This window comes from Dermacentor silvarum, chromosome 1 (assembly GCF_013339745.2).
Source record: "Dermacentor silvarum isolate Dsil-2018 chromosome 1, BIME_Dsil_1.4, whole genome shotgun sequence".
Lineage (NCBI taxonomy): Eukaryota > Metazoa > Arthropoda > Arachnida > Ixodida > Ixodidae > Dermacentor > Dermacentor silvarum.
In genome coordinates this window covers 146821-172327 of record NC_051154.1, presented here as the reverse complement: position 1 = coordinate 172327, position 25507 = coordinate 146821, and the positions used below count along the sequence as shown (strand labels likewise).

General features: G+C 47.8%; 1 protein-coding gene across 2 annotated transcripts in view; it reads left to right on the top strand.

The window, feature by feature from the left end:
• The window catches only part of LOC119456053 (protease-associated domain-containing protein 1-like), a 124053-nt gene extending 98976 nt beyond the window's left edge, over nucleotides 1-25077 (top strand). The window contains exons 5-6 of one of the 2 annotated variants that reach the window (XM_049664576.1): nucleotides 23685-23779; nucleotides 24761-25077. In XM_049664576.1, coding sequence (XP_049520533.1) covers nucleotides 23685-23779; nucleotides 24761-25049 — 384 coding nt within the window. In that variant the 3' untranslated portion in view covers nucleotides 25050-25077. The remainder of the gene's footprint in view (nucleotides 1-23684; nucleotides 23780-24760) is intronic. The other variant, XM_037717653.2, reaches the window with a different exon arrangement.
• The last annotated feature ends 430 nt before the right edge of the window (nucleotides 25078-25507 follow it).

Genomic DNA, 25507 nt, shown 5'->3' with positions numbered 1-25507 from the left:
CCAATGAGCAAGCTTATGCCGACTTCTGTTTTTAGGCCAGGAAGCGATACAAAGTCAGCAATAAACTTCTTTTCATTAGCCAGCTTCTGCACAAATGACTGTGACTGTGGAGGTTCAAGCAAGTGATCACAGATAAAGGGAACCTCCAAAGCCTCGATTTCGTGTTTGGAGCTGTCAAATTGGCTCATCAAAGTCACCTTAACCAAGTTGAGCTGCTCTTTTGGCGCACCGCTCGAACCACCGAACGCTTTCACTTCAACATCTACCTTCTTCAGTGTTGGCAGGCTTAGTTTTCTGGATATATCTTCTCTGATAAACGTTCTCTGGCTTCCGTTGTCCAGGACCCCTCTTATATAGCAAGAATTGCAGTCGCTTAGAGCCCATACTCGGAACGTCTGCAGTAATACGTCATTTTCAAATAAATTGCTTGTAGGTGCTTGTGCGGCAGCATGCAAGCTCGGGGTTTGTCGTTCACTCGGTTTCTTCTTGCTAGCGTAGTTGGGGTCACAAACAGCTGTTGCGTGCTTGCCTTTACAGGTAGCGCAACGGATATTGCGTCGGCAATCTTTCGAGCGGTGGCCTGATATCGTGCACTTGAAACATCTGCCCGACTTGGCCAAAAGGCTCTTCTTCTCCTGCAGGCTTATTGTAGAAGTGCACGTTTCCGTAACGTGGGTGGGTGAAAGGCAGAAAAAACAATTACCTTTCGTCTTGCTGGATTCGTTGTGTAACACGGAGGCGGTAGGCGTGGCACAGGTCTTCCTGTCACGCCTTCCATCGTGCGTGTCGCGAACGCAGGAATCCTGGTGACCACTTTTTTCACGAGCTTCGACCTCCAGTCGGAGAAAATCCAATAGCTGGCGCAGCTCCGTCTCTGACGACTGGATCTCATCGGGCTTTTGTAGTAAGCTCTGTCGCTTGTAGTGTTCCACCACGATGTCATTGGGGATCGCTTTCGTTAGAATCTCGACGAGCATCGCAGCGTATGAAAGCTCCGATCGTCCAAGAGCCTTGAGACCTCTCACGTTACTGTGTACGGTATCCAGGAGATTCCTCATAGCGGTCACGTCAGTAGAAAACCTCACTGGTCTCAGCATTCGAAGATTCTCCAAGTACTTCTGCTCGATGATCCTCACGTTGCCGAAGCGGTTGGTTAGAATTTCGATGGCATCTGCATATGATGCGTCCGTCACTTGAATTCCCTCGATCGCTTTGGCCGCTGGTCCAGCCAAAAGGGTTTTCAAGTAGTGAAAGCGGTCGATGTTCGTTAAACTGGCATTTTCGTGGACGGCATGCTTGAACATGTCCCAGAAGGGCTGCCACTGTTGCACTGTTCCATTGAAGTGAACTAAGTCGAGCTTCGGAAGTCGAGAAGCACCGACAACTGGTGTTGAGGTATCACCGAGGGCACGATGTCCCGAGATCGTACCTGAAGCTGAGGCGTCGTTAGGTGTCGGTAGGCCTCGATCCGCGGTTGTTTGAGACTGAAGTTGTTCGATGTGGTGACAGAGAAGGGACAAGGTTGCTGCCGCGTTGTCTTCATAATCCGCGACCGAGATGTAGTCTTCGGATGCTTGCTCGTCCGTGAGGTAACCCTCCAACTGTTCGTTGAGCACCCGTAGTCCGTCGTTGCAGTTCTTCAGTCTGTCATGCAGCACTCGAAGCGCCGGAGCGCTAAAATGACTCGATTCCATGAGTTGGCTTGCCTCGTTTCGGAGACGCGTGTGCAAAGCTCGTTGGGTTGCTCGCTTGCCCTTGATCCGCTCCATCTTCGTTGCCGGCGAAGTCCTTTCGTTGTCGGGTCGCTTGGATCACAGAGTCCCGGGTTTCTCGGCACCAAAAAATGTAAAACAAAGGAGTCTTCGCAGTAGAAGGGCGGGAAGGGGAAGTTTATTGCTCGAAGAACCGTAATAACGCGTCCATACTGGCCGTTCGAGTCAGTCAGAAGCGCCAGATCACGAGCGAGCCGCTCGCGCCGAGCGCGCTAGTAGCCGTCGTCGTCCTCTTCCTCTAATATTTAACACCGACCTTTATGTTATGAAGACCTGTTAGGCTGATTCCCAATGGCTGGAACCAATTTCGGCCCAGTAGAGCGTTCCCGTCGTTCTTCAGTACTAGTAGCGGCAGCTGAAATTTTCGGTCTTTGAACTTCACGGGCACAGACGCTTTTCCCAGCACGTCCAGACCTTCCTTTGTCCAGGTCACCAGTTGCGTGTCGCACTTGTCCAGCTTGATCCGCTTCGCCACTTGCAGCTTCCGAAATTCGTTCATACTGATAATCGACCTGGCCGCTCCAGAATCTACTTCCATCGGCACGATTTCATTTCCGATCTCTACAGTGATGACGTACTTTGGCGTCCCGCTTTTTAATTGGCTGATACTGAACAAATCGTCGTACTCGCTCTTCGCTGCTTTTTTGTTATCCTCGAGCTGCGCTTCCACCTCCGCTGGCTTTTTTCGGCACGCTTTGGCTAAATGCCCCTTTCCGCCGCAGTTGAAACACACCGAATCTTTGTATCTGCAACGCCATCCTGGATGCGCTCCCAAACAGCGGAAACAAACCCTCTGCCTCTCTGGTTGCTTCTTGTTGGCTTCCATTTCTACTTTCGACGTTAACTCTTGCTGGAATTGTGGCTCCTGTGCGTTGCTCCGAATTACTTTTTGCTGCTTAACAGCTGCTTCTGCCGTGATTGCCAATTCATATGCCGTCTCGAACGTCAGATTTTTTTCCGCCAACAATCGTTGTTGAACCACATTGTCCGAGATTCCAAAAACCAACCGGTCGCGCAACATTTCCTCTAATGGAAATTTTGTTCCGCCAAATCCACAGTTGTCGGATAACTTGCGCAGAGCAGTGACATAGTCGGCTACGCCCTCCCCTTCTTGCTGGTCTCGCTTAGAAAAGACATACCTCGCGTATAGTTCAGATGGCTTCAGGTTGACGTGCTTCTTTACTGCATCAACGATGACTTGGTAGTCCACGTTTGGCGGTCGCGACGGCTTCACGAGAGTGGCTATGAGGGAGTACGTCTCTGGGCCACAGCAGCTGAGCAACACCGCTCGCTTGTCCTCATCCGTTGTGAGCTTGCTCGCTGCACAATACAACTCAATGCGCTCGACATACTCCACCCACGACGAGTTTTCACTGAGGTTGAACTCTCGAATGCGACTACCGGCTGCCATGCTGCTGGAAAACCCTGGCCCACGCACGGGTTAGACCGTGCCTCGTCGCCACTGTTATGAACGGACGCGTGAGTCGCAACGACACGGAACACAAAAGCGTTTATTACAAGAAGGACACTGCTTATATAGCTAAGACGGTGACAGGTATCAGCACACTTTTTGATAACAGAAGACGGGCACAAAACTGGCGCACGCTCTCTCGTTGCCCACTGACGTCACTTCGTGTGATTTCACAATCTATCACAACCTTCAATCATTTGCTTTTTGTGTGCTTGTTTCTGTATGGAGGAGATAGCTGAAGCGGCAGATTTGAAGACGGAGAAATGCGCTTTCCAACGAGACCAAGATGGCGGCGCTCGGCTGCGCCGTTCCGGAGATATCGTGGCTTGAAAAACGCCATTCTTTCGCGATTTCTGCACAATTTTTCGGCACCTTGGCTGATAAAACAATTTTTTTAGAGCACTTCTACTTGGTTTTCAGTGATGATATTTCAGAATCAGAATAAGAGTTACAGAAACTGAAAATGTGATTTTAAAAAAATCGATTTTTTAGCCATTTTTCGCGATGCGAAAGCCGCGTCCCCCCTTAAGATCGGATCCTATGCGAGAATAATCGAACCATGGGGAAGTGGGCCAAGTATGCAAGAAAGTATAAAAAATGTGGTTGATCCCTCTTATATAGGAATCGGTATAGAACACGAAAGTGAAACGTGTCTTCACAGAAGTAGTGTAATGTTTATTGCACATTGATATATAATGTCTATTGGTGTTTTGTGGCTAAAGCACCCTTAGGCGTTGATGCACCCACGCTGACGCCTGGTGGCACGTCTCCTCCATCACGACTACCAACGTCGATGACCATGAGCAACCGTCGTGCATATGGAAGCTGCACTACGCTGCACACGCTAGCACAACGCGAAAGACGAAGCACGTAACTGACACACTAATACAACGCGCAAGACAAAGCACGTAACTGAATCGTCACCGAGTCAAATCAGCGCGTACAGCGCGTCGTAATTGCAGCCTCCGCGATCAACTTCAGAAACATTTTCAGAGCTAATTGCGGAGGCCACGCTCCGCTGTGCTGAGTACGGTGAACGCCACCTAGGTGGCGTTGGTAGTGCTTCTTGATGCCAACGTCCCTTCGAATGCTGGCATCGAGGCGTCGTAGTGCTGAGACCACCGAAGCGTTCACTGTCGGTTCGAGTTAGTGTCATAATGCAGTACTTCTCTTTTCTGCTCGTAGGCGGCGGCACCGCCCCGAGCAAGAGCGCGGGTACACGGAGGAGTGTTAGATATATAAGGCGCGTCTGTGTAGCTCTCTGCAAATGCGTTTGTGGCGCAATGGGTTAAACGCTCGGCGATCTATCGTCGCGGACTGAGAGGTCGTGGGTTCGATTTCCAAATTTTGCATGTTTGTGGAACTTTTTCTTCTGGTTTCTTTCTTTGTATTATGTTCGTGTATGTTCGTGTGACGTATTTCCGTGACGGAAATACGTCAGTGAAGTCTTGGTGGACCCGGAATAAAACACTTTCGTGTTAAAAACAATGGGAGCGAGACCCCGAGCTCAAAGGTTGGTCCAGTTGCTGTTACTTATAGATGATTTGCCCGTATAACGCTACAGATGCAGGTACTCGTGTTAATATCGAAGCATGTTTTCCACGATGACATCAGTGCACCACGTCACGTGAACATCACCCACCGTGTTAGCTTAGCAGGCGCGGTGTTACACTGCTGGCTCGAGGACGCGGGTTTGATTCCCGGCCACGGTGGCTGCATTTCGATCGAGGCGAAATGCAGGAACGCCCGCGTACTTAGATTTAGGTGCGTGTTAAAGAACCCCAGATGGTCAAAATTAATCCGGAGTCCCCCACTGCGTCATGCCTCCTAATCATATCGTGCTTTTGGCACGTAAACCCCGAGCAATTATTATTAGTACATCAACATATTTTGCTTTTTGACAGTAACTGGTTTTCACAAGATTACCACTGTTATCAATTTGTCGCTTACCTTTGCTCTTTGTGCGCCGTCGCGGCTTTTACCATTTCAAGCGAGTTACGTTCGGGACGTGCTCGTCGCCGAAAACGACTGTGCGCTTCTTACGCTGGTGTGCCGTTTTGCGCAGTAATATTCCAAAGCTTCGCTTCTATCGATTCTGACAGTGAGTGTCATCGGTTGTCTGACCCTTTTTTTCGCACGTTCTTGGCGTGCCAGAGACCTAAGAAGGCGGCCAGGTTGATGTAAATGGACACTATATAGTGTGTGTACTACCTAACCCTGGCCAAGCTAAATGAAAAAAAAAAGAAAGAAAAAGAAACGACAAAACATCATATGACGATGAGACAAATAACGTGAGATATCATAGCGCGAAAGGCTGGTTTTGGCTCATAAAAAAGAAGCCGTGGGCGCGTCGCCGTCGTTGACTGCTGGAAAGCTGAACTTTTGTAGCGAGAGCTACATTGGCCGCATTCTCGCCGTTCAGCTGTGGTTGTGGCGGTGGCCGTACCGCGAGCTGAGCCGTTGCCTAGCAACCGCCGCTCGCCGCGCCATCTTGGCATGACGTCAGAGGAGGAGCCGGTGAAACCGCGAGCTGAGCCGTTCCCTAGCAAGTGCCAGCGTTGCATGGTATATATACATAGTTTGCACGCGCTTCACTTCCACACCGGTCCGCGAGCCTGTCTGCCATCTTTAGGCACCTGCCCTTCTGCGGAAGCGGGCTGGAGCAGGCTGCATGCGCTGACACGTTGTTGATCCGAAGTTATTTCTCGCATCGTGATCATGCCAATCTGCGGGATTTTCGGTTGCTGCGCAAGAAGTACCCCTGCCACGAAACCAAGCTACGCAGAACCGGGCGTAGGTCTGCACCAAAAGTAATAACATGGCAGTGTGAATGCACAAGAATGCTGTCAGAGAAACGTCGGTACCTGTGGCTTTCCCGGGTAAATCAGAAGGACCTGAACGTGCGTGTCGTCACTTTGTTTCGGGCGAATATATAACATGCCAAAACACTGCACATCACGCATGATCGTAAAAGGGCGGCAGCGAAAGCCCCCGTACTGGTTGGTGACCGCCTGCTCGCACACGCATGGTCGCTTTTACCGCTCTGAAAAACGCCTGTGTACTTATGTTGTAGTGCACCTTAAGGAACTCCGGGTGGTCAAAATTATCCCAGAACCCTGCACTGCCACGTGTTTCATAATTAGATCCTGATTTTAGCACGGAAAACCCCAATTTTGTTTTTTTAACGGCCTGCAAACTGATTCGCATCGTCATTTCTTGGTATGTGTGCTTCGCTTAGCGATATGCTGAGCAATGTTTAAATGTCTGCATGCTTTCAATATAATGGGCTACTTCTATTTAACGCAACAAAATTCACATGCACGGACATGCACAGAACTGTAAACCAAAACTCACACAAAAAAGCGAACACACGTTTTGAAGCTTGGGGAAAAATTGCATGTAGGTGAACCTTTATGGCAAGAAAGCTGTCCCTGAATGGAGCAGCACAAAAAATACTGAGATAGTTTTCTCTGCCGCACGCCGAGGACGATGGTAAGACCCGACGTCAGGCGCTTCGCTGCAACCTTCCTCACCCAACCGCATGTGAAGTAATTTTGCGCCTTCAGCAATTTGTAAGCCGTTATTTCGTTCAGCGTGATGTACCTCGTGGACTGGACAAGATAATAATAACAAGATATCCACGCCAACGTGCACTATGGGTCCACACCGTCGCACATGCCGACCTTTTTTTGTAGCGAGCCCGCATCGGCCCTACAAGCTCGTCCATGTAGGAAGGGCAAAATTCAGGGTTCCTAACTTTTGTGATTGCAAAGCTTTCACGACAGCAAACATGCGGCGCTGACACGCAGACGCGGGCGCCAAACACAAACGCAGCGGGCCAGCAGCTAGTAGCGAGGTGCCTAGCGACGGCGGACGATCGGGGCAGGCAGCGGATATAACGTCACGTGCAAACTATTTATAGAAGGGGCGGCTCGGTGGGATTCATTGGAAGATATGGAAAGTGAGTCAGAGAGACTGAAAGAAGTCAGGCTTCATCGTCGGAACGAATCCAAGAGGAGGCAGCGAGCCGAGGAGACGGAGGAAGAATGAGCTGTACGCCTCAAAGCGTCGTAAGTACGAAGCGGCCAGGCGAGTGCATTCAGATGAGGATGATTTGCCGTCTAGTTCGGCATCTTTTGCCAGGGCTGCGGATCAACGACGGAATGAAACCAGGAGGAGGCAACGAGCTGCGGGGACAGAAGAAGAACGTGCTCAGCGTATCAAACAGAGATGGCAGAGTGATGCAGCTCGGAGAGCGCTGCGCCCAGCCGCTAATACAACGCAGTTGAAGGACATGAAGGCTCGCCGTGTGGCGGACCATGTGATTCGGCTGGCTGAAAGTTCAAGTGTGACGCGCATGTTCCAAAGGGAATTTACAGACAATTCGTTTGGATTTGTGTGTGACGTTTCCGAAAGACTGGCATAACCGTACCTCTCGCTACGCACACCCAGGCATAACTGTGTTAAGCCACAGCCATATTTTTTCTACGCCTTACGCAGAGGTCAGTTGAGAGGTTGATGATGCTGAATATTATTTTGCGCTCACGGCAGCTAACGCAGAGTTCATAGTTAATTACAGTAAATAATTAAAGATAACAATACTATCTGCCATAAAATAAATGCACTGTGAATTCAGCCTTTGCAGTGATTCGCTGGAACTTGAGAGCTTCCGGGGCCAATCAAAAAGTGTTCTGTATGCAAGCATGATGTCGTGAAGAGTTCGACGAAAGTTCGTCTGGTCAGGTAACATGATGACGAGGAAATTGCGGTCACTGACGAAGTCAATAGTGAAAAATAAAACAGACGTTTCGGGACCGGTATGGGTTCCTTGATCACTCTTTTTTTTTTGTTTTAGTGTGTTCAAGGAACCCGTACGGGTCCCGAAACGTCGGTTTTATTTTTCACCATTGACTTGGTCAGTAACCACAATTTCCTCGTCAAGCATGATGTCGCTGTTGAGGTCAAGGGTCATCCGCCACAGCGGCACGGACATTTTGTTCCAACGGGTTGGGCAAAAAAGGATTGTCGTAGTCGAATGTGAAAATGTTTACATAGATAAAACTGCAAATAAAAAGTTGTCGCAGTTTCACCTGAAAGGCGAAGCATCAATTGCGATAGCAAACTTGTAGAGAGCTATACGGAGTAATGATATTAGCTTTATCAGCTGTATAAACTTGGACATGCAGCAACATCGGCAACACGCAGAACTGTTGAAGACGCCATCGGCGTTTTGCCCGCGTTCGCTCAAAATGCGTGCGGCGTTGGTGACTGTTGCCGGAGCCTCTGATATAAATAGGCACTGCGTGCCGCAGCTAAACGTCGCCTCCCTTCCCTCCCCCTCCCCCACGGCCTCTCGCTCGTCGAAAGAAGGCGCGTTTGCTCTACATACATGGTGATTGTGAAGGAGAACAGAGACGCCTACTTTTGCAGCCCTTAAGCGAGCACGGCGCAGAACGCGCGTTTGTTCTCCGCCGTGCGTTCACTCCCCGTGAAAGACGCGCCCCTCGCGCCCTTTCACTCGCACATACAGCGTTCGGCGCGCGGCGACGATTTCTTCTCCAAATGACGTCATACGGAACCTCACGGCGACGGCGACGGCTACGGCGACGGCGACGGCGACGCCGACGGCAGAAATCTGCTTTTGAGTGTCCATATAATTGCTATCGCAATAAAATGGCTATATTTGGCTATGAAATTTTTTGCTCTTGTTTGGATTTGGGCTACAATTTCTCTAGCTTTGGGCTACGACGCCTCGTTCGACCTAGCAACACTGGCCCAGAGGCTGCAAGGTTAATCCGCTTTCGTGAATAGTCTCCAAGCAGACTGTGCTCGGTTCAAGCGATGAATTTGTGTGCTAGGCAGCACATTTTTTTTTTCAATCAACTCATCGTTACGTGGCTAGACGCGGCAGATCACTAACAGCAGAAGCCGTGCATGCAGCCATTATGCCAGTGAAACGCCGCAGCTGTTAAAATTCACCGTCTTTAAACACGTTCACTTGATGGAGGCTATCGAACGTTTGACGCATAAACTGGCTGAAGTATTATTGCTATCTAATTAAAACAAGCCTGCAAAATGCTGCTCAATGGAAACGACCACTTCGTTCGCAAATATTACCACCGTACAATTTGAATCGATAAACGGCACAGAATGCAATCGATACCAGAGGGCTGCTGCTTATTACACGTCAGTAAGGTCTTAAAGCCTTTATTCAAGTAATCAAGCACTGACTTGAATAACAAAAGTCCAATAAAAACAATGTACTGCTTATTTTGTAAAAAATGGCATGTTAACTATGTTTGATGGTTATTACATGTACACCCGTGAGCAAAAGTATACGCACCAGGGGTTTTATATTATGTATTTACAAATACTGCTGTCTCAGATTTGAGACATAGCAGGAGTGGGTAAGTACATCAAGACAACATACAATCAACATGTCACATGTAAACGAACTTCGTCTACAAAACGCTCAGGTGGCAATTCTTGGAGATGAGTATGTAGGTTATTCCACAATTCAATGGTAAATGGCAAAAAAGAAAATTTGAAGCTATTTAAGAGAGCTCGAAAGGGAACAATATTCAAAGGATTGGCTCTTCATGTTACACGCGCCGAGGAGCTAACAACTGTCACAGGTACTTCGACAATGATAGAAGCATGTACAATTTTGTGCAACATTATAATCCTTTCACACGTGCACCTATGTGCCAACTGCTCAAGTGATAGCAGGCCAGCATGCAGAGAAGGGGAGAAATTACGATCGTACCAATTATAAATAAATCTGACAGTTTTCTTCTGCACAGCCTCAAGCTTTGATATATCAGATACGTAGTGAGGGGACCAGACAACTGATGCATACTCCAGAGCAGGCCTCACGAGGGATTTGTAAGCTGCTAGTTTGCATTCCTTGGTTGCTGTTTTTAGTGTTCTTTTTAAATATCCAAGTCGCTTTAGTGCCCTGGAACAAATGAAGCTCACGTGTTTGCGCCATTTTAATTTGGAAGAAAAAGTTACTCCAAGATATTTGAACTCTGTGACATAAGTCAAAATCTTCTCATCATTACTGTAGGCGAATTTCAGGGGTTCCTTTTTGTTCGAAAAGGTCATAGGTACCATTTTATCGAAGTTAATTTCCATTTGCCAGGTCTTGCTCCAATTGCAGAAGGCATTGAATGTGTTATTCAGGATTTCCTGGGCATTGACACTGGTAATGTTAGAGTACAAGACACAGTCGTCTGCATACAAACGGAGCTTAACAGCAGTGTTAGTAACAACACTCTCGACATCATTAATGTGGTCCTAATACGGAGCTCTGTGGGACGCCAGAGGAAATACCGACTGAAGATGAGTGCTCCTGATTAAATGAGACAAACTGGGACCGCAGATGCAAGTAGTCTCTTATCCAGCCAAGCAAGTGAGTGCCGTGTATACCTCTGAAAATAGTGTCAAGTTTCATAAGTAACTTAGCGTGACATACCTTGTCAAACGCCTTGGAGTAGTCAACAAAAATAGCGTCAATCTGCCCATGATTATTAAGTGTAGTGGCAACGTCGTGAGTGAATTCGATTAGTTGCTTAACTGTGGAGAAACCTGATATAAAACCATGCTGATAATGTGAAAGAATGTTGTTATTGTTGAGGTACTTATAATATGCTTACGAATTATGTGTTCTAGTAGTTTACAACAAATAGATAATAACGAGATTGGTCTATAATTGGAAATTGTTTGCCTATTGCCAGATTTGCGTATTGGTACAACTTGAGCAACCTTCCAGACAAGAGGAAGAGGAAAATAGAATACCACAAATGAGGCAGTGCAGGGTGACATGGGTTGGGCCTCTTTTGAAGTCGGAGAAGCACAGAGCAAAATTAATTTTGAAGAAAGGCTCAGGAACATGGATGAAAATAAATGGGCGGCTAAAGTGCACAAGTATCTCTACATGAAAAGTGGACACAGAATGGAGGAAGAGTTCAAGGAAGTTGGCAACCAAGTACAGGATAATCGAAACTGTAAATAGACAACCAGGAGTCATCAGAAAGAAAGTGAGAGAAATAGAGACCGTGAATTGGATGCAAAGAATGGAAACAAAAAGGACAATGGAGATTTACAAGAATGAGAAGAAAGAAATTAGAAGGGAAAATCTGTACGATAACACAAAGGGCAGTGCCTTGCTATTTGAGGCTCGAGCCGGTTGCCTAAGGACGAAAACATACCGGAACTAGATGAGGCATGTGTATGCTGCAGTAAAGATCCAGAGACCACTCAGCACATCCTAATGGAATGCGACGGAATCCACCCAGCCAGAACCATAGGTAATGTGCAACTCCCAGAAGCACTTGGGTTAAAAGTGGAAGGAAACATCAACAGATCAGCCGTAGAGATAAGCAAGAGACGATTAGAGTACTGGTGGAAAAAAAAAAAAAACAGGGAAAAGATGGATACGACCCGATCTCTTAAAATCACAGGTAGCGGTACAAGGTAAATTTTTGAAAAAGAAAAATAATGAGAGGTATAAAAAATGCTAGATAAAGAACATGTATAGTATACCTGATTAAATCAAGCAGGCTAGGTGACTATTTGTCGCCGCCCCGTTTCAAAGGGGATGCCAATAAATCATCATCAAATCATCATCACCACCAGGGTGTCGATGGAAACACCTTCCACACAAACAGCGAGTAAATTTGCCGGGCGAGCAGGAGCAATTGTGAGAGTTCGCGAACAAGCAGTTTCTCCTCCAAAAACTGCAGCTTCTAGTTTTCCGAATGGTTAGCGAGAGAATTGGAGGCAAGATGTAAGGCGATGAAGTACGGCGGAACGGTGAGACAGAACGGCGATGGGGTGAGTGAGAAGACTGAGACATGCCTTGGGACAGTGGAGGTGAGGGCGAGCGACGTGACGAGTCCTGGAACGTAGGCGTCGGATCTGGGAACATAGTCTCTATCATAGGCGGAATAGCCACGTCGTTCATCTTGCAGGTGCCAAAACAGAAATGAGATATATGACCTCATATGCCACAGTAAAAACACACTGGGTGGGAAGGGTGCCAGGTAGAGTAGTATGGTTGTACGGGGGCCTTCGCTGCCATAAAGGCCAGGTGGTCGCAGACGTCTGCAGATGCAGATGGAACTGGTACCGGAGGCCGCAAAGCAAACTCTGCATAAGAAGGCGCACAAACAGGTGCAGCGGACCAGGCACATTGGACACTTGTCATGGACGCGAGTTCTTCTTAAATGATCTCACGCTACTAGCGAGGAGGAGCGCACAGAGATGCAATGGCTGTGTTGGTGGGAGCAGGGCCATGAAACTCCTCTCTCACAATGATGCGGATAAGCGCTCGCAATTCGTCATTGTCAGAAAGGCGAGCGTCGCAGGAGGCACGTGGAAGATGGAAGGAGGAGAGTGTGGCAAGGGCGTTGACATTTCGTGATGATATCACGAACTGTAGTAGGGCTCTGAATGACAAGAACGTTGAAGGCAACAGAGTTGATGCCCTCAGAATATGGCGGATATGGCCCTCTTCTCACATGTCATTTTGAGCGCAATGGCAGAGAGCCAGGATGTCTTCAGTGTAGGAGGTGCAAGATTCGTCTGCTCCCTGGATGCGAGTAGCCAGCTTCTGTTTCGCTACTTCGGAGCGTCCAGCAGACCACGTTTTAGCAACCTCCCTTATTGCAGAGCTTGTGTGCCTCGTCCCAATGGTTGTTAGCGCTCACCTTGTCGTAATGGTCAAGCCAGTCTTCCACGTCTTCGCCGCGAAGGCCAGAAAATACCTGAGGGTCACGTTGCGGTGCGTTGACAGACCAAGTAGGCCCAGCTGGTTGAGTCGGGGTGGTTGCAGCAGTGGAAGCACCAGTTTGGGCTACGACTGTTGGTGAGCACAACCATCAACCAGAGCGCAGCTCCAGGGGTGACCGGTAGAGCAAAGGGACGTGGGAATCAATGCACGCTCCACTGCTTGTAAGACGACGCCCGGTACAAAGTCAAAGCCCTTGTATTTCAACGCAGCTGCATGAGCCAGCCAGCATCTTGTCCTGCTGCAGCTTAATTTCCCAAGAAACGTTCACAGTTGTCACTAGCAGTTGGCATGAATTACTTTGTGGTCACTTAACTTATGGATGATAAACATTCGTGATGGGTGGTTTAGATTAGGTAAAGGATGTTAGCACTACTTTACGTACCTGCTGGGGTGTCTTTGTGGCTTTGGCGTTACATTGCTAAGCCTGAGGGCGTGGGATCAAATCCAGGCCACTGCGTCTACATTTCCATAGGGGCCAAAAATATCTGTGTACCATGCATTGGGTGCACATTGAAGAACTGCAGTTGGTCAAAATTATTCTGAAGTCCCCACTACGGCATGCCTCATAATCATTGTGGTTTTGGCCCGTAACGCCCCAGAATTAAAATTCAATTTTAACTACCTGGCGTAACATGAGTTGCTTCTTTTATCAGCTGCATTAGATTGGGGTTGAGGCAAACGTCTTAACTAATCGCCAGCCTCTCAGTTACCTGTAACTAATTGTGAAGGTGTCCAATTAATCTTCGGATAATTAAATTAGCAAAATGCATGCATTAGGATACCTCTTAATTAGTTCGCCCAGGATGTTGTTCAGATTGTGGGGGAAATCGGAATGATAGTTGGGCACTCTGTAGCAGACACCAAGAAGTTGTGGTTTGGTGTGGCAGATGTGCCATAGGATTTCAAGGTCACATGATATATTGATGGGGCAGCACGGTAGCTTGCTGTTTATGGCCCTAAGAACACAGCCCACTCTGGCACCTCACCTGTCTTGTCAGAATAGATCAAAGTTGGGCAACTTATACAAAAATTCAAGATCAAAAGTGTCGTTGGAAAGCCTCGTTTCGGTTAGTACGAGTACATTGCTTTCGGATGAAGATACAAGATTTGATGCACATTAACTACAATCCCTCCCCCTCAATATTTTTTTCCTGGTCTCGCATAGGTATATGGTCTCGATTAATATATATAGACAGTGCAAGACAAGGACGAAGGTTCTTTAGCCTATGAGTTGCCACCAACTAGCCTAAACCGACACACGGGAAGCAGTGCCACCTCCAAGGATATTAGACAAGTTATAAAAACCACAGTCAGTTTCGTCGAAGCTTTCCTTGGCTTCATATTTCTTTGTGTAACAAAAATCGGGCGCCTAGGTATCCTGTCTCGTTCGTTGTTCCAGGAAGTATGACATTCACGCACTGCTGTAGAGTAAGTCACAAGAGAAATTATTTTGAAGAATCCTTGTCCCGCGAGTCAATAAAAAGGAAATAAAAACAAAGCCACCATCCGGAAAACGAGCGAGGGTAAGGCGAGCCAACGAAATTGAAACAGACTAAAGGGGCAGTAGAGGTAGGAGAAAACTAGAGGGGAGGAACAAAGGGGGCACAGTAGGTCGGAGCTCGACCTACAGTTCTTTGGTACGCTTTCATAATTTTGAAGTTAGGAAATTTGCAGGCGCAAGTTGGAATCAGCTAGCGCAAGACAGGGGTCATTGGAGATCACAGGGAAAGGCCTTCATCCTGCAGTGGACATAAATATAGGTTGATGATGATGATGATGAATAATTTTGATATTAGAGTCAGTTTTCTTGTTATTCAATTAAATTCATTTATTTGACATAAATTATGTCAGGGGCACAAACAAAAATCCATTAATATCGCGGCTTGACGGGGTTTGGCGCTCCCCGACTATAGGTATTGTAGGAGGACGTGACGGCGGCCGTACGAGCAGTGCCGTCGTTCCTACTCAAAAGGGTGAAGGCGGCGAGCCAAGCGGCGGCTGCGACGACCACTGTGGCTAGCTTCTAGAACGACACTACCCGCCGTGGTTGCTCAGTGGCTATGGTGTTGGGCTGCTGAGCACGAAGTCGCAGGATCGAATCCCGGCCACAGCGGCCGCATTTCGATGGGGGCGACATGCGAAAACACCCGTGTACTTAGATTTAGGTGCACGTTAAAGAACCCCAGGTGGTCAAAATTTCCGGAGTCCCCCACTACGGCGTGCCTCATAATCAGATCGTGGTTTTGGCACGTAAAACCTCATAATTTAACTAATTCGAACGACACTGCGCATGCCGAACTTGCGCGTTGTGCTTCTTTATTGTCTACTCTTTGCGGCCGGCGCCTTGTAAGCACCAACTATAGCGCTCCGCATTGCGGCGTCGGTTGGCGCTACAGGGCCCCCGCCCAGACAGCAAGTAGAATTGAGGAACCAGTGAAACCGCGTTTAAAAAGTCTCCGTGGACAGTCCAAGTTAACGTGAAGGACATCGAGTTGCCACGCAGAGCTCAGACGGACGGCACTGGGAGCTTTGCAATGGACGAGGCACTCGCTGAACGGACACTGTTGGGAGGGGCGCGTCCAGCCGGCGATATAATCGGCACAGGCGTCTTGAGGAAGGAGGAACTGGGAGGCCTTTGAGGCGAATGGTGCGTAGACGGTACCAGCGCAAGCATTGCCGGTGGCGTATCACGGACTGCACCGTTGCATGGTGTGTAGGGTGCGAGCACGAGCGATGGAGTCAAAGCCCTGGACGGGCCACGACGCGTGCATTGCATGGGGACGTGGCGCACCCTGTCGGGAGGCGAAAACAATCCGGCGCAGCCGGCAGCGGGGCACATTGCGAGGAAGCCACGCGCCGGCCGGGCAAAGTGGGGTCAGGGGCCACAAGAGTGTCCGGTGGTTTGGTGAGGATGCCTGAAGCAGGATGCAGCGCAGCCGACACTGTGACATCGCAAAAGCCGGGAGCGGGACGAGGTCTTCAGGCGCTCAGCGACGAGGCTCGAACGTCCGCGGAGGCTGCACAGGTGAAGACCCGGATGGGCTGGACAGGTGGAGTGACCTGTACCAACTGCACTGAAGAGTGCACTGACCACTCAAGATATGGCCCATTCGATGTCAGGTGTCACAGAAGATGGTGACCCATATCTGCGGTGGTGATAGCCGGCAGGGTCGGAGGCAGTGGGATTGGCACGGTGCCGAGCTCATGCGCCGCCTCGGAGCCCAGCTCAGCGGACCGCGTAGACGGGTCGGGTGTCGTTGTCGAAGGAGTGAAGGCGTTGGAGACAGACCCAATGGCGTGCGACACGGGAGCTGCCGTTGGGTCGGCGATGTCTCCACTGCCACGTGTCATCGTCGGTGGGGATAAAGGCGATGAGGTGGCCTGAGAACTATGGCATACGGGCACAGCAGCAGACGTGCTTGTAAAATATCATCATCAAGATACTCGAAGACCAGAGCAAGAGAACGGCTCCTTGGCGCAAGCGCGCGCCACTTCACTTCTTCAATAAACCGTTCATGTTCGAAGCAGTCACCGGTCTCGATCGTTTTAACAATGGTGCCGTGAACCAGGATACTCCCTCCCCGCCCATAAGAAGGTGAACCTGCAAAGAAGCAGAAGAGAAGAAAACGGCGGTGGAGCAGCAAATCAACCTGGATCGAGCGACGAGACCGAAGTGAAAACCAAAAGCATCGGAACGGCTGACTGACAAGTAAGAGGTCATTTTACCGCCTAGCAATGAGCAAAGAAGTAATAACGAAGAAGAGGAGAGCGCTTCGCTCCCAGATAACGCAGCTCATCAACTCAGCAGAACAGCAAATTAATGAAGGCGCTAACAGAGAAGAGTTGATCTCAACGCACGAGCAGATTAAGGGAATAAGCGAAACCCTCAAGAAGGCCAACGAACAAATGGAGAAATTTTTAACTGAAGATACTGCCGAAGCTGAATTCGAGAGAATAATAGAGTATGACATGAAAATAACGAAGATTTTGTCTACCATAGAGTTCAGAATGAGAGAGCCTGCACAGGTGGATTTAAATAACGGAACATGGCAGGCCGCATCAAATACAGAACAAGACGCAAAGGAACTAGTAAAACTACCTAAGCTAGAAATGACAAAGTTTGGCGGAAGAGCTTTGGAGTGGAACCGCTTCTGGGCTCAATACAAGTCATCAGTTCACCTCAGACCTAACATGAGCAAGGGACAAAAGTTCAATTATTTATCTCTAACTGGAAAGGCAGCGTCTGCGGTAGAAGGGCTTCAGTACTCTGCAGAAGAAAATTATGATGAAGCGATAAAAATTCTGCAAACAACGTTCGGAAATTGTGAACAATCATTGGAACTGCACATGACCGAGCTATTGAGCCTAGAGAAAGTAAAATCGGCGCAAGAAACTGATGAACTACGCAAGCTAGTGAACAGAGTGCAGGTCAACACATTGGCACTTAAATCATTGAAGGTGGAGACTGAGAGTTTCGCGCCAATGTTATTGACAGCGTTGAAAAGAGCAATTCCACCGGAGTTATCCCTGCAGTTCAAGTCAAAAGAAGCAATGAGAAACAGCTCAAACATTGAAGCTAGCGCACAAAGCAGCACAACAGGAAAAGAATGTGAGGAAAAGTTGAACAGGCTCATGTCATTTCTGCGAGAGCAAATATCGTTTCGGGAAGAAACACAGCGTGAACAGGAGAGGATAACTGAGAAGACAAGGGATAACAGCAGACAGCTTAGAACAACTTCCAGCTTTTATAGCTCGGAAAACAGAAGCTGCCTGTTCTGCAAGCAGAACAACCACGCAACTGAGGAATGTCGTAGGAACATTCCTATGACGTAAAAAAAGGCCATTCTAACCGAGAATAGAGCATGTTTCAGATGCACCCGGCCAAAACACACCGCACGTATTTGTAGAGCAAGAGTGATATGCAAGCAATGCAAAGGACGACATGCTACATCAGTGTGTAGAACGGTGAGGCAAGAAAAGGCAGATCAGGTCACAACAAAGCAAGCGGAAGCGACGACGTCTACTCTACATGCAACTGAGAATCTAAAGCAAAACTTTGTGCTTTTGCAGACAGCTGTAGCTTGGATAGATGGCGAAAAGGCTGGCCGACATTGCCGTTTGTTATTGGACAGCGGAAGCCAGCGGACATTTATTGAAGCTGGCTTAGCAAAAGAAATAGGTGCAAAGATAATACGAAAGGAAAGGCTGACAATTGGTTCGTTCGGAGGAGACGAAAAATTCAAACAAATGAACGTGGTGCAAGTAACTATAGCGAAGCGAGAAAACAAGTCGGCCACGGTGATCGAAGCTCTACAAGTCGACGTCATCTCACACAGTTATCTACCTGCTCCAAATCATAAACTCAACGAGAAAATGAATCAACGAAAGCTACAAGTGGCAGATGACAGAACCGCGACTACTGCAACAGATGCTATAGGGCTACTCATCGGCTCAGATTATTACTGGGAGTTCATCACTAGGGGGTGGGGGGGGGGGGCAGAACCCAAAAAATCGAAAGCAGATTGATGGCTGTCGAGACAATACTGGGTTGGGTACTGCAAGGCCCATCGGAGCAAACTAAAACACAATTAACTCAAGCCCAAAATCAAGCCATCATGGTTCTGAAGGTTGAAGCTGCGGAAACAAAACTACAGCAAGAGCTACAGAGGTTTTGGAGCTTGGAATCAATGGGAATAATAAAAACACAGTTGCACTACTACAGAAGCTGAAATTGTAGAAGAATTCGAGAATAAGATAGTACAACTAAACGGTCGTTATCAAGTCAGCTTGCCCTGGACAGAAAACGTCAACTTGGAAATCAACAAAGACAATGCAATGAAAAGACTCCTCCAACTGACGAAAAGGTTAAAGAAAAACGAAGAAATGCTGTGTCGCTACGATCAAGCTATCTCAGAATATATGACCTTGGGAGTCGCGGAAGAGGTTCAGGAATCCGAAGAACCACTAACTACGTTGTGTTACTATATGCCAGATCATGCGGTTATTCGAGAGGACCGAGCGACGACTAAAGTTCGTGTAGTATTCAACGCCTCTTCACACACGCAGCAAGGTATGTCATTAAACGACAATCTGGAGGCAGGACCTAATTTAAACGAAGACATGCTTTCGCTGTTAATCAACTTTCGAAATGAAAAGGTGGCCCTAGTAGGAGACGTGGAGAAGGCATTCCTACAAATTTCAATCCATGAGGAGGACAGAGATGCCATGAGATTACTGTGGTGGAAGCACGACGCTGACGGTAGGCTGCTGAATGAAGTACTAACCTGGCGCATGACTAGAGTTACTTTTGGTACAATACCGAGCACGTTTCTTCCAGCAGCTACAATCAAGCACCATTTGAAAGAAGTGGCTGAGCGATTTCCAGATACAACAGAAAAACTACAGAAAGCGATTTACGTGGATGATGTAATCACAGGAGCAGCAACGTTTGACGGAGCTGTCAAGCTGTACAAAGAGGCAAAACAAGTGTTCAAAGAGGCGGCGATGAACCTGAGAAAATGGACATCGAATGAAGAGAGATTAAACAAAATAATAGATGAAAACGACAAGGACTACACTCACATGGAGATTCGATCGAAAGGATACACAATGCTTCTTGGCATGATATGGAAGCACTCAGAAGACGTGATATCCTTCCCTGTGGACAAATGGGCGCCCTTACCAGCAACCACATGCTTAACCAAGAGGACAGTATTGCAATCAGCAGCAAGAATATTTGATCCACTTTGTCTGCTGTCACCTTTTACGATACGTGCAAAAATAGGCTTTCAACGACTGTGGAAAACAGACGTCACTTGGGATAACCGACTCCCTAAAGGAGAATGCGACAAGTGGAGGGACCTGATGTCCGAAACGGAGGAGCTGCGAGCTCTAGAAATTCAGCGATGCTACGCAAGTAAGGATCAAGCAGTACAAGCATACAAGCTGCATGTGTTTGCAGACGCGAGTCCAACAGCATACGGAGCTGCAGCATACTTGGTACTAGTGTACAACGATGGAACAAAAGAGTCAAGGCTACTGACGGCGAAAAGCCGTGTAGCTCCAATCAAAGAGCTAAGTTTAGCAAGACTTGAGCTAATGGCAGCGGTGATAGCATCAAGACTAAGCGACTACATCAAAAGTCACTTCACCGAAAGAATTCAAGAAGCTGCCTGCTGGATCGACTCAATGATTGTACTTCATTGGATCAAAAGAACAAGAAAAAGGGATCCATTTGTTACCAACAGAGTCACAGAAATAAGAGAGAAGACACTGCAAACGAGCTGGTCGTTCATTCAAGGTGAAGACAATCCGGCAGATCTACTCACACGGGGTATCAGCGCAAAGACGTTAATGAACTCGAAAATGTGGTGGCATGGACCCGAATGGGTTACCTCCGTGGAGCCGGAAAGAGCAAGCGTGATGCGCATGAATATACAGATGAGCGATCAACACAAAGATCAATGTCAAAGCTGCACAGCATCAACAGAGAATGAACCAATCTTGGAAATAAAAAATTATTAATCATACGGGCGACTTCTAAGAGTAACAGCATGGATATTCAGATTCATAAACAACGCAAGAAAAGAACACCACGAGGGGCCGTTAACAGGAAAAGAGATTATAACTGCAGAGACCTATTGGATACGACAAACACAAGTACTACTCAGGAAGACTAGTGGCGATGCTAAGTCAAGCACTAAACCCTTTAATATAAATGGACAAGAAGTATACTATGACGACAAAGGACTCATAAGACAGAAAGGACGCTTGCACTACAGCCAAGAATCAAACCGGCATGTCATCATACTTCCAAAGGACGAGTATTTCACGGAACTACTGATACGTCACGTTCATAAAACAATATTGCACGGCGGAGTTCAAGCCACGCTACCGCAACTAGGGGCTAAGTTTTGGATATTGCAAGGTCGCCAAGCTGTAAAAAGAGTTTTAGTATACAAGAGGCATAACACAAGACCAGCCACTCAAACTGTGCCTCCACTCCCTGCGGACAGAGTCAACGAATCGGGGCCATTTCAAGTCACAGGAGTTGACTTCACCGGAACACTTTACATGAAAAGCAAAGACGAGATTGTGAAACGATACGTAGTAATTTTCACCTGCGCGGTAACGAAAGGAGTACACTTGGAGATGACCAATGACATGTCGACATCCAGCTTTTTACAAGCTTTCCGGCGATTCACCGCACGACGTGGTATACCTGTCATAATCTACTCGGACAACGCCAGGACCTTTACAAAGGCCGAGAAGGAAATTAACGGAAAGCTTGACGCTGTTGGGCACGAACGGGTGAAGGATTACTGCAGTATACGCCAAATACAATGGAAAACAATAGCCGAGTGCGCCCCGTGATGGGGAGGATTCTACGAACGCCTCATACGGAGCCTAAAGACATCGATGCCAAAAATAATCTCAAGAAAAACAACTTCAGTGGAGGAGCTACGCACAATTGTAGCAGAAGTTGAAGGAGCGCTCAACAATCGACCGTTAACTTACGTGTATGGTGAGCCTAATGAGCCCATGCCAATAACTCCTGCAGACATCATAGGCGGTCGCCAACAGCTTCAAGACGGACAAACAAGACTATATAACGGAGACATTGAAGAAGCATGGCGAAATAGATGCAAACTAGTGAAAGCTTGGTGGAAAAGATGGCATCACGAATATCTCACGGAAATAGGAGCTATTGTCAAAGCCAAGACACGACAAGCGAAACCACTGTCCCAAGGCGATGTGGTTTTAATTGAAGACTGGGGTCCAAGGACATTTTGGAAAATGGGCCGAATTACTTACCCTGGACGAAAACTTACCCTGGACGCGATGGAGTAACAAGAGCTTGCTTACTTCGGACAGTCAACAAAGAGTTTCTCAGAAGATCTGTGAACAACATCTACCCTCTTGAAGAGTGTTTCAAATATCCCACCAAAGCCTATCTCTGTGCCAGTTGGGCGGGCGGGAGCTTGTAAAATATCATCATCAAGATACTCGAAGACGAAGAGCTAGAGAACGGCTCCTTGGCGAAAGCGCGCGCCACTTCACTTCTTCAATAAACCGTTCATGTTCGAAGCAGTCACCGGTCTCGATCGTTTTAACAGTGCTTGGTGCTGGCCGTGAAGGTATCGGCGGAGATTAGTTGCGTACCGTGTGGTCAACCTCTGGAAGAGGGCGGTAGGCAGCGCCGTAGAAGTTAAGGACAAACTGCTGTAGTTCGTCGTACGGGCATGGGCCAGGCGATGGAATGCCGAGGTGGAGCTGGAGAGCAAGCGGCAGGATGTCAAGGAGTACTGCGTACTTGAACTCCTGGAGCCAGATGTGGTTCAGTGCCATAACTGCCTCGTACTGGGCGAACCATGCGCCGACGTAGCGGGGCGAGATCTGCGGCAGTGGTGGGTCGGGCCAGGTGGCCATGGCAGCGTGTCGCTTGGTGCAAGGCGCGTTCTCCCGGGTCACCACTGTAGGACAACGTGACGGCGGTCGTACGAGCCATGCCGTCATTCCTACTCAATAGGGCGAAGGCGGCGAGCCGAGCGGCGGCTGTGACGACCAGCATGGCTAGCTTCTAGAACGACACTGCGCGTGCTGAGCTTGCGCCTCAAGCACGCGCTGTGCTTCTTTATTTTCTTCTCCTTGCAGCCGGCACCAAGGCACCGGCCGTGAGCGCCGACCATAGCGCTCCGCATTGCGGCATTGGTTTGCACTACATGTATATATAGGAAAATACAGAAAACTTCAGAACTTGGCACAGCTAAATTGGGTGCGCGAATGTAGGAAATCTTTGGTGTTATAAATAAAAATTCACATGCCACATACAGACTACATACCGGAATCCGTCTCTGGAATACCATACCACCGGCAATCAAAATCTCTCGGTCAATTGGCAAATTCAAAAAAGAACTGAAAGCTTTCCTCACATCCATGCCATATTCTACGTAATTGTGGTCACTTTTTACTTCTTTTGTTGTACAGCTCCCTATCATACCAACCTGTTCACAACCTTTTGTCAATGAAGCATTTCATCAGGAGTTGTTTGACATTGCTTAAAATAGATGTGCCTTCTTTTTGTTTTCTTTCTTTCGTTTATTTTTACTATTTTTCACTCTGTAACTATTCGAAAACTGCTTAGAAGTGTTGAATTACCTTTGTTTCTTATCCTGTCTAATTTTGGCTTTTGGCTTTTGTTTTCTTTTTTTGTTCTTAGGTTAGGTTAGCTTGGGCTTCATCGTTGATCGTGGGCGTCGGCAGGGGGGTGCAAAAGGGGCACTTGCCCCCCACCTCGCCGCGATCCAGTGGATTGATCTGCCCCCCCGCCACCCCCCCCCTTCCCCCCAACACAAAATCCTGCCGACGCCCATGTCGTTGATCATGTGGTCTTTGTTTGCAGTTTATTGATTTTGGCATCTCTTAATTTCGTTGTCAGGTTTTGGCTTTACATTTTATGAAACCATGCTGGAATGGTTGTTCTGTGACAGCTGCCTACTGAACGGGAACGTGTTTTGGGCTTACATTCAACGATGTTGAAAGTGAGGGCATATGGCACTTATAAAACGTAGTCTTACCGAATACAGAACTATTGGGTGGCAGTACAACGCTGGTCCTGTGTGTATCGTTGTCCTCATCGTTCCAGGCTGTTGCAGTATATCATCACTGGCGAGGCTCGCAAACTAGTCAACTTGATTGCTGCTCGCTGCAGTTCAGGAAATCCTGCATACCCCAAGACATGTATGTGACGTACGCTTACAAATATATTAACAGGAACCTTTAATGGCGACATGTACCATTACCAATTCAGTGTATGACAAGAACAAAACAAACAGCCACACCCACCGTGGTTTCTTAGTGGTTTTGGCATTGCGCTGCTAAGCACGAGAACGCAGAATCAAATCCCGGCCGCGAAAGTTGCATTTCGCCCCCAGCAAAATGCAAGAATGCCCGTGTACCCTGCATTGGGTGCACCTTAAAGAACCCTTGATGGTCGAAATTAATCCAGTCTCCACTACAGCGCACCTCATAATCAGATCGTGGTTATCGCACATAAAACCCCAAAGTATAATTAAATTCTTAAAACAAACAGCCATATAGCTTGTAAAATTTCTCAGGTGAAAACGTCAAAAAGCAAACTTCTAGTCACAAAATTATCAAGAAGTTAACATGCACTTTTATCATTGTACTGTGCGTATATTTACAAGTGATTATGTATTAAGCGACCAAATCTTGTAACCGATTGGTTGGCCTTGCTAAAATGTGCAGAGTGATTGCGCAATGCATTGATGCAGCGTGATTAACAAACAGTGGGCTATGAGCAAGATAATCGCCGTAATACAGTTTTATCCTCTGATACTGAGCATCGGGCTATTTTTGCTGCAAATGGCAGCACTGTGGAAATAATTATGCACCCAATAAAATAAGTACCATTTGGCATAGCTGGATTGACGGTTGATTTTTTTCTGAGCTTCCCGGCTTGGTGATAGAGTGGACAAATCCGTCAGTACTGCAGCAAACACCCGTAAGAGGAAAGCGCGAAGCCATTGCAACAGGTGAGCCACAGTCAAGACACAGGATGCATGCATGCAACGCCTGCACTGTATGACCGCACTTGTTTTCTATTATCTGTTTAGACACCGACTCTTGTCAAATTATGATCGTAAGTGTCTTGTTAAGATAAAGTCGTAGCATAGCGTATGAATGTGCATTTCATCGCAGGGGTTGCTCATTCCTGACGAAGTGCGTGGAGGTGCGGCGCCAGGGTGCGCTGGCCGTTATTGTGGCAGACAGTGATCCAAGCAACGATGACCAGTACGTGGACATGATGGATGACAGCACGCGGCGTAACTGCAGCATACCCGCTGCGTTCCTGCTGGGAAAGGACGGCTTCATGATTCGCCGGGGGCTGCAGGCACACGGCCTGCGCCGAGCCCTCATCAACATCCCCGTCAACGTGAGCGGCGTGCCTGCCCACCGGCTGCGCCAGCCACCGTGGCTTGTCTGGTGACAATAAATGACCTGCACCTAAGCTGTCATTTTTGTATAAACTGATAAACCACTGCTGGAACGTTAAGTCTCATGTCTGATGGTTCTGCTCTCTGCGTGCAGCACCTAAAGGGGTTTCTACTTCGTTGTGGTGCAGGCAGAACTACGTTACACACAGAAAGGCAGATTAGACAACTACATCTACAGCTGTACTTATACCACTCAAAACGTCATAGGACACGTTTACATTTCTTTATTCTTTATTCATCAATTACCCCGCAGCGCCCAAAGGCGTTAAGCAGGGGGTTTACAACATGGAATAAAATACATCTTTATTTACACAATGCACTTGCTTTTCAGTCAGCCTATTTCACTGTTTAACTGTTAGAACAAAAAATGAGTTGGCATACATGTTCATCTTGGCAGGGTACTCCAGGATTTTGCAACTATGATCAGTATGCTTTCAAATGTAATGAGGTT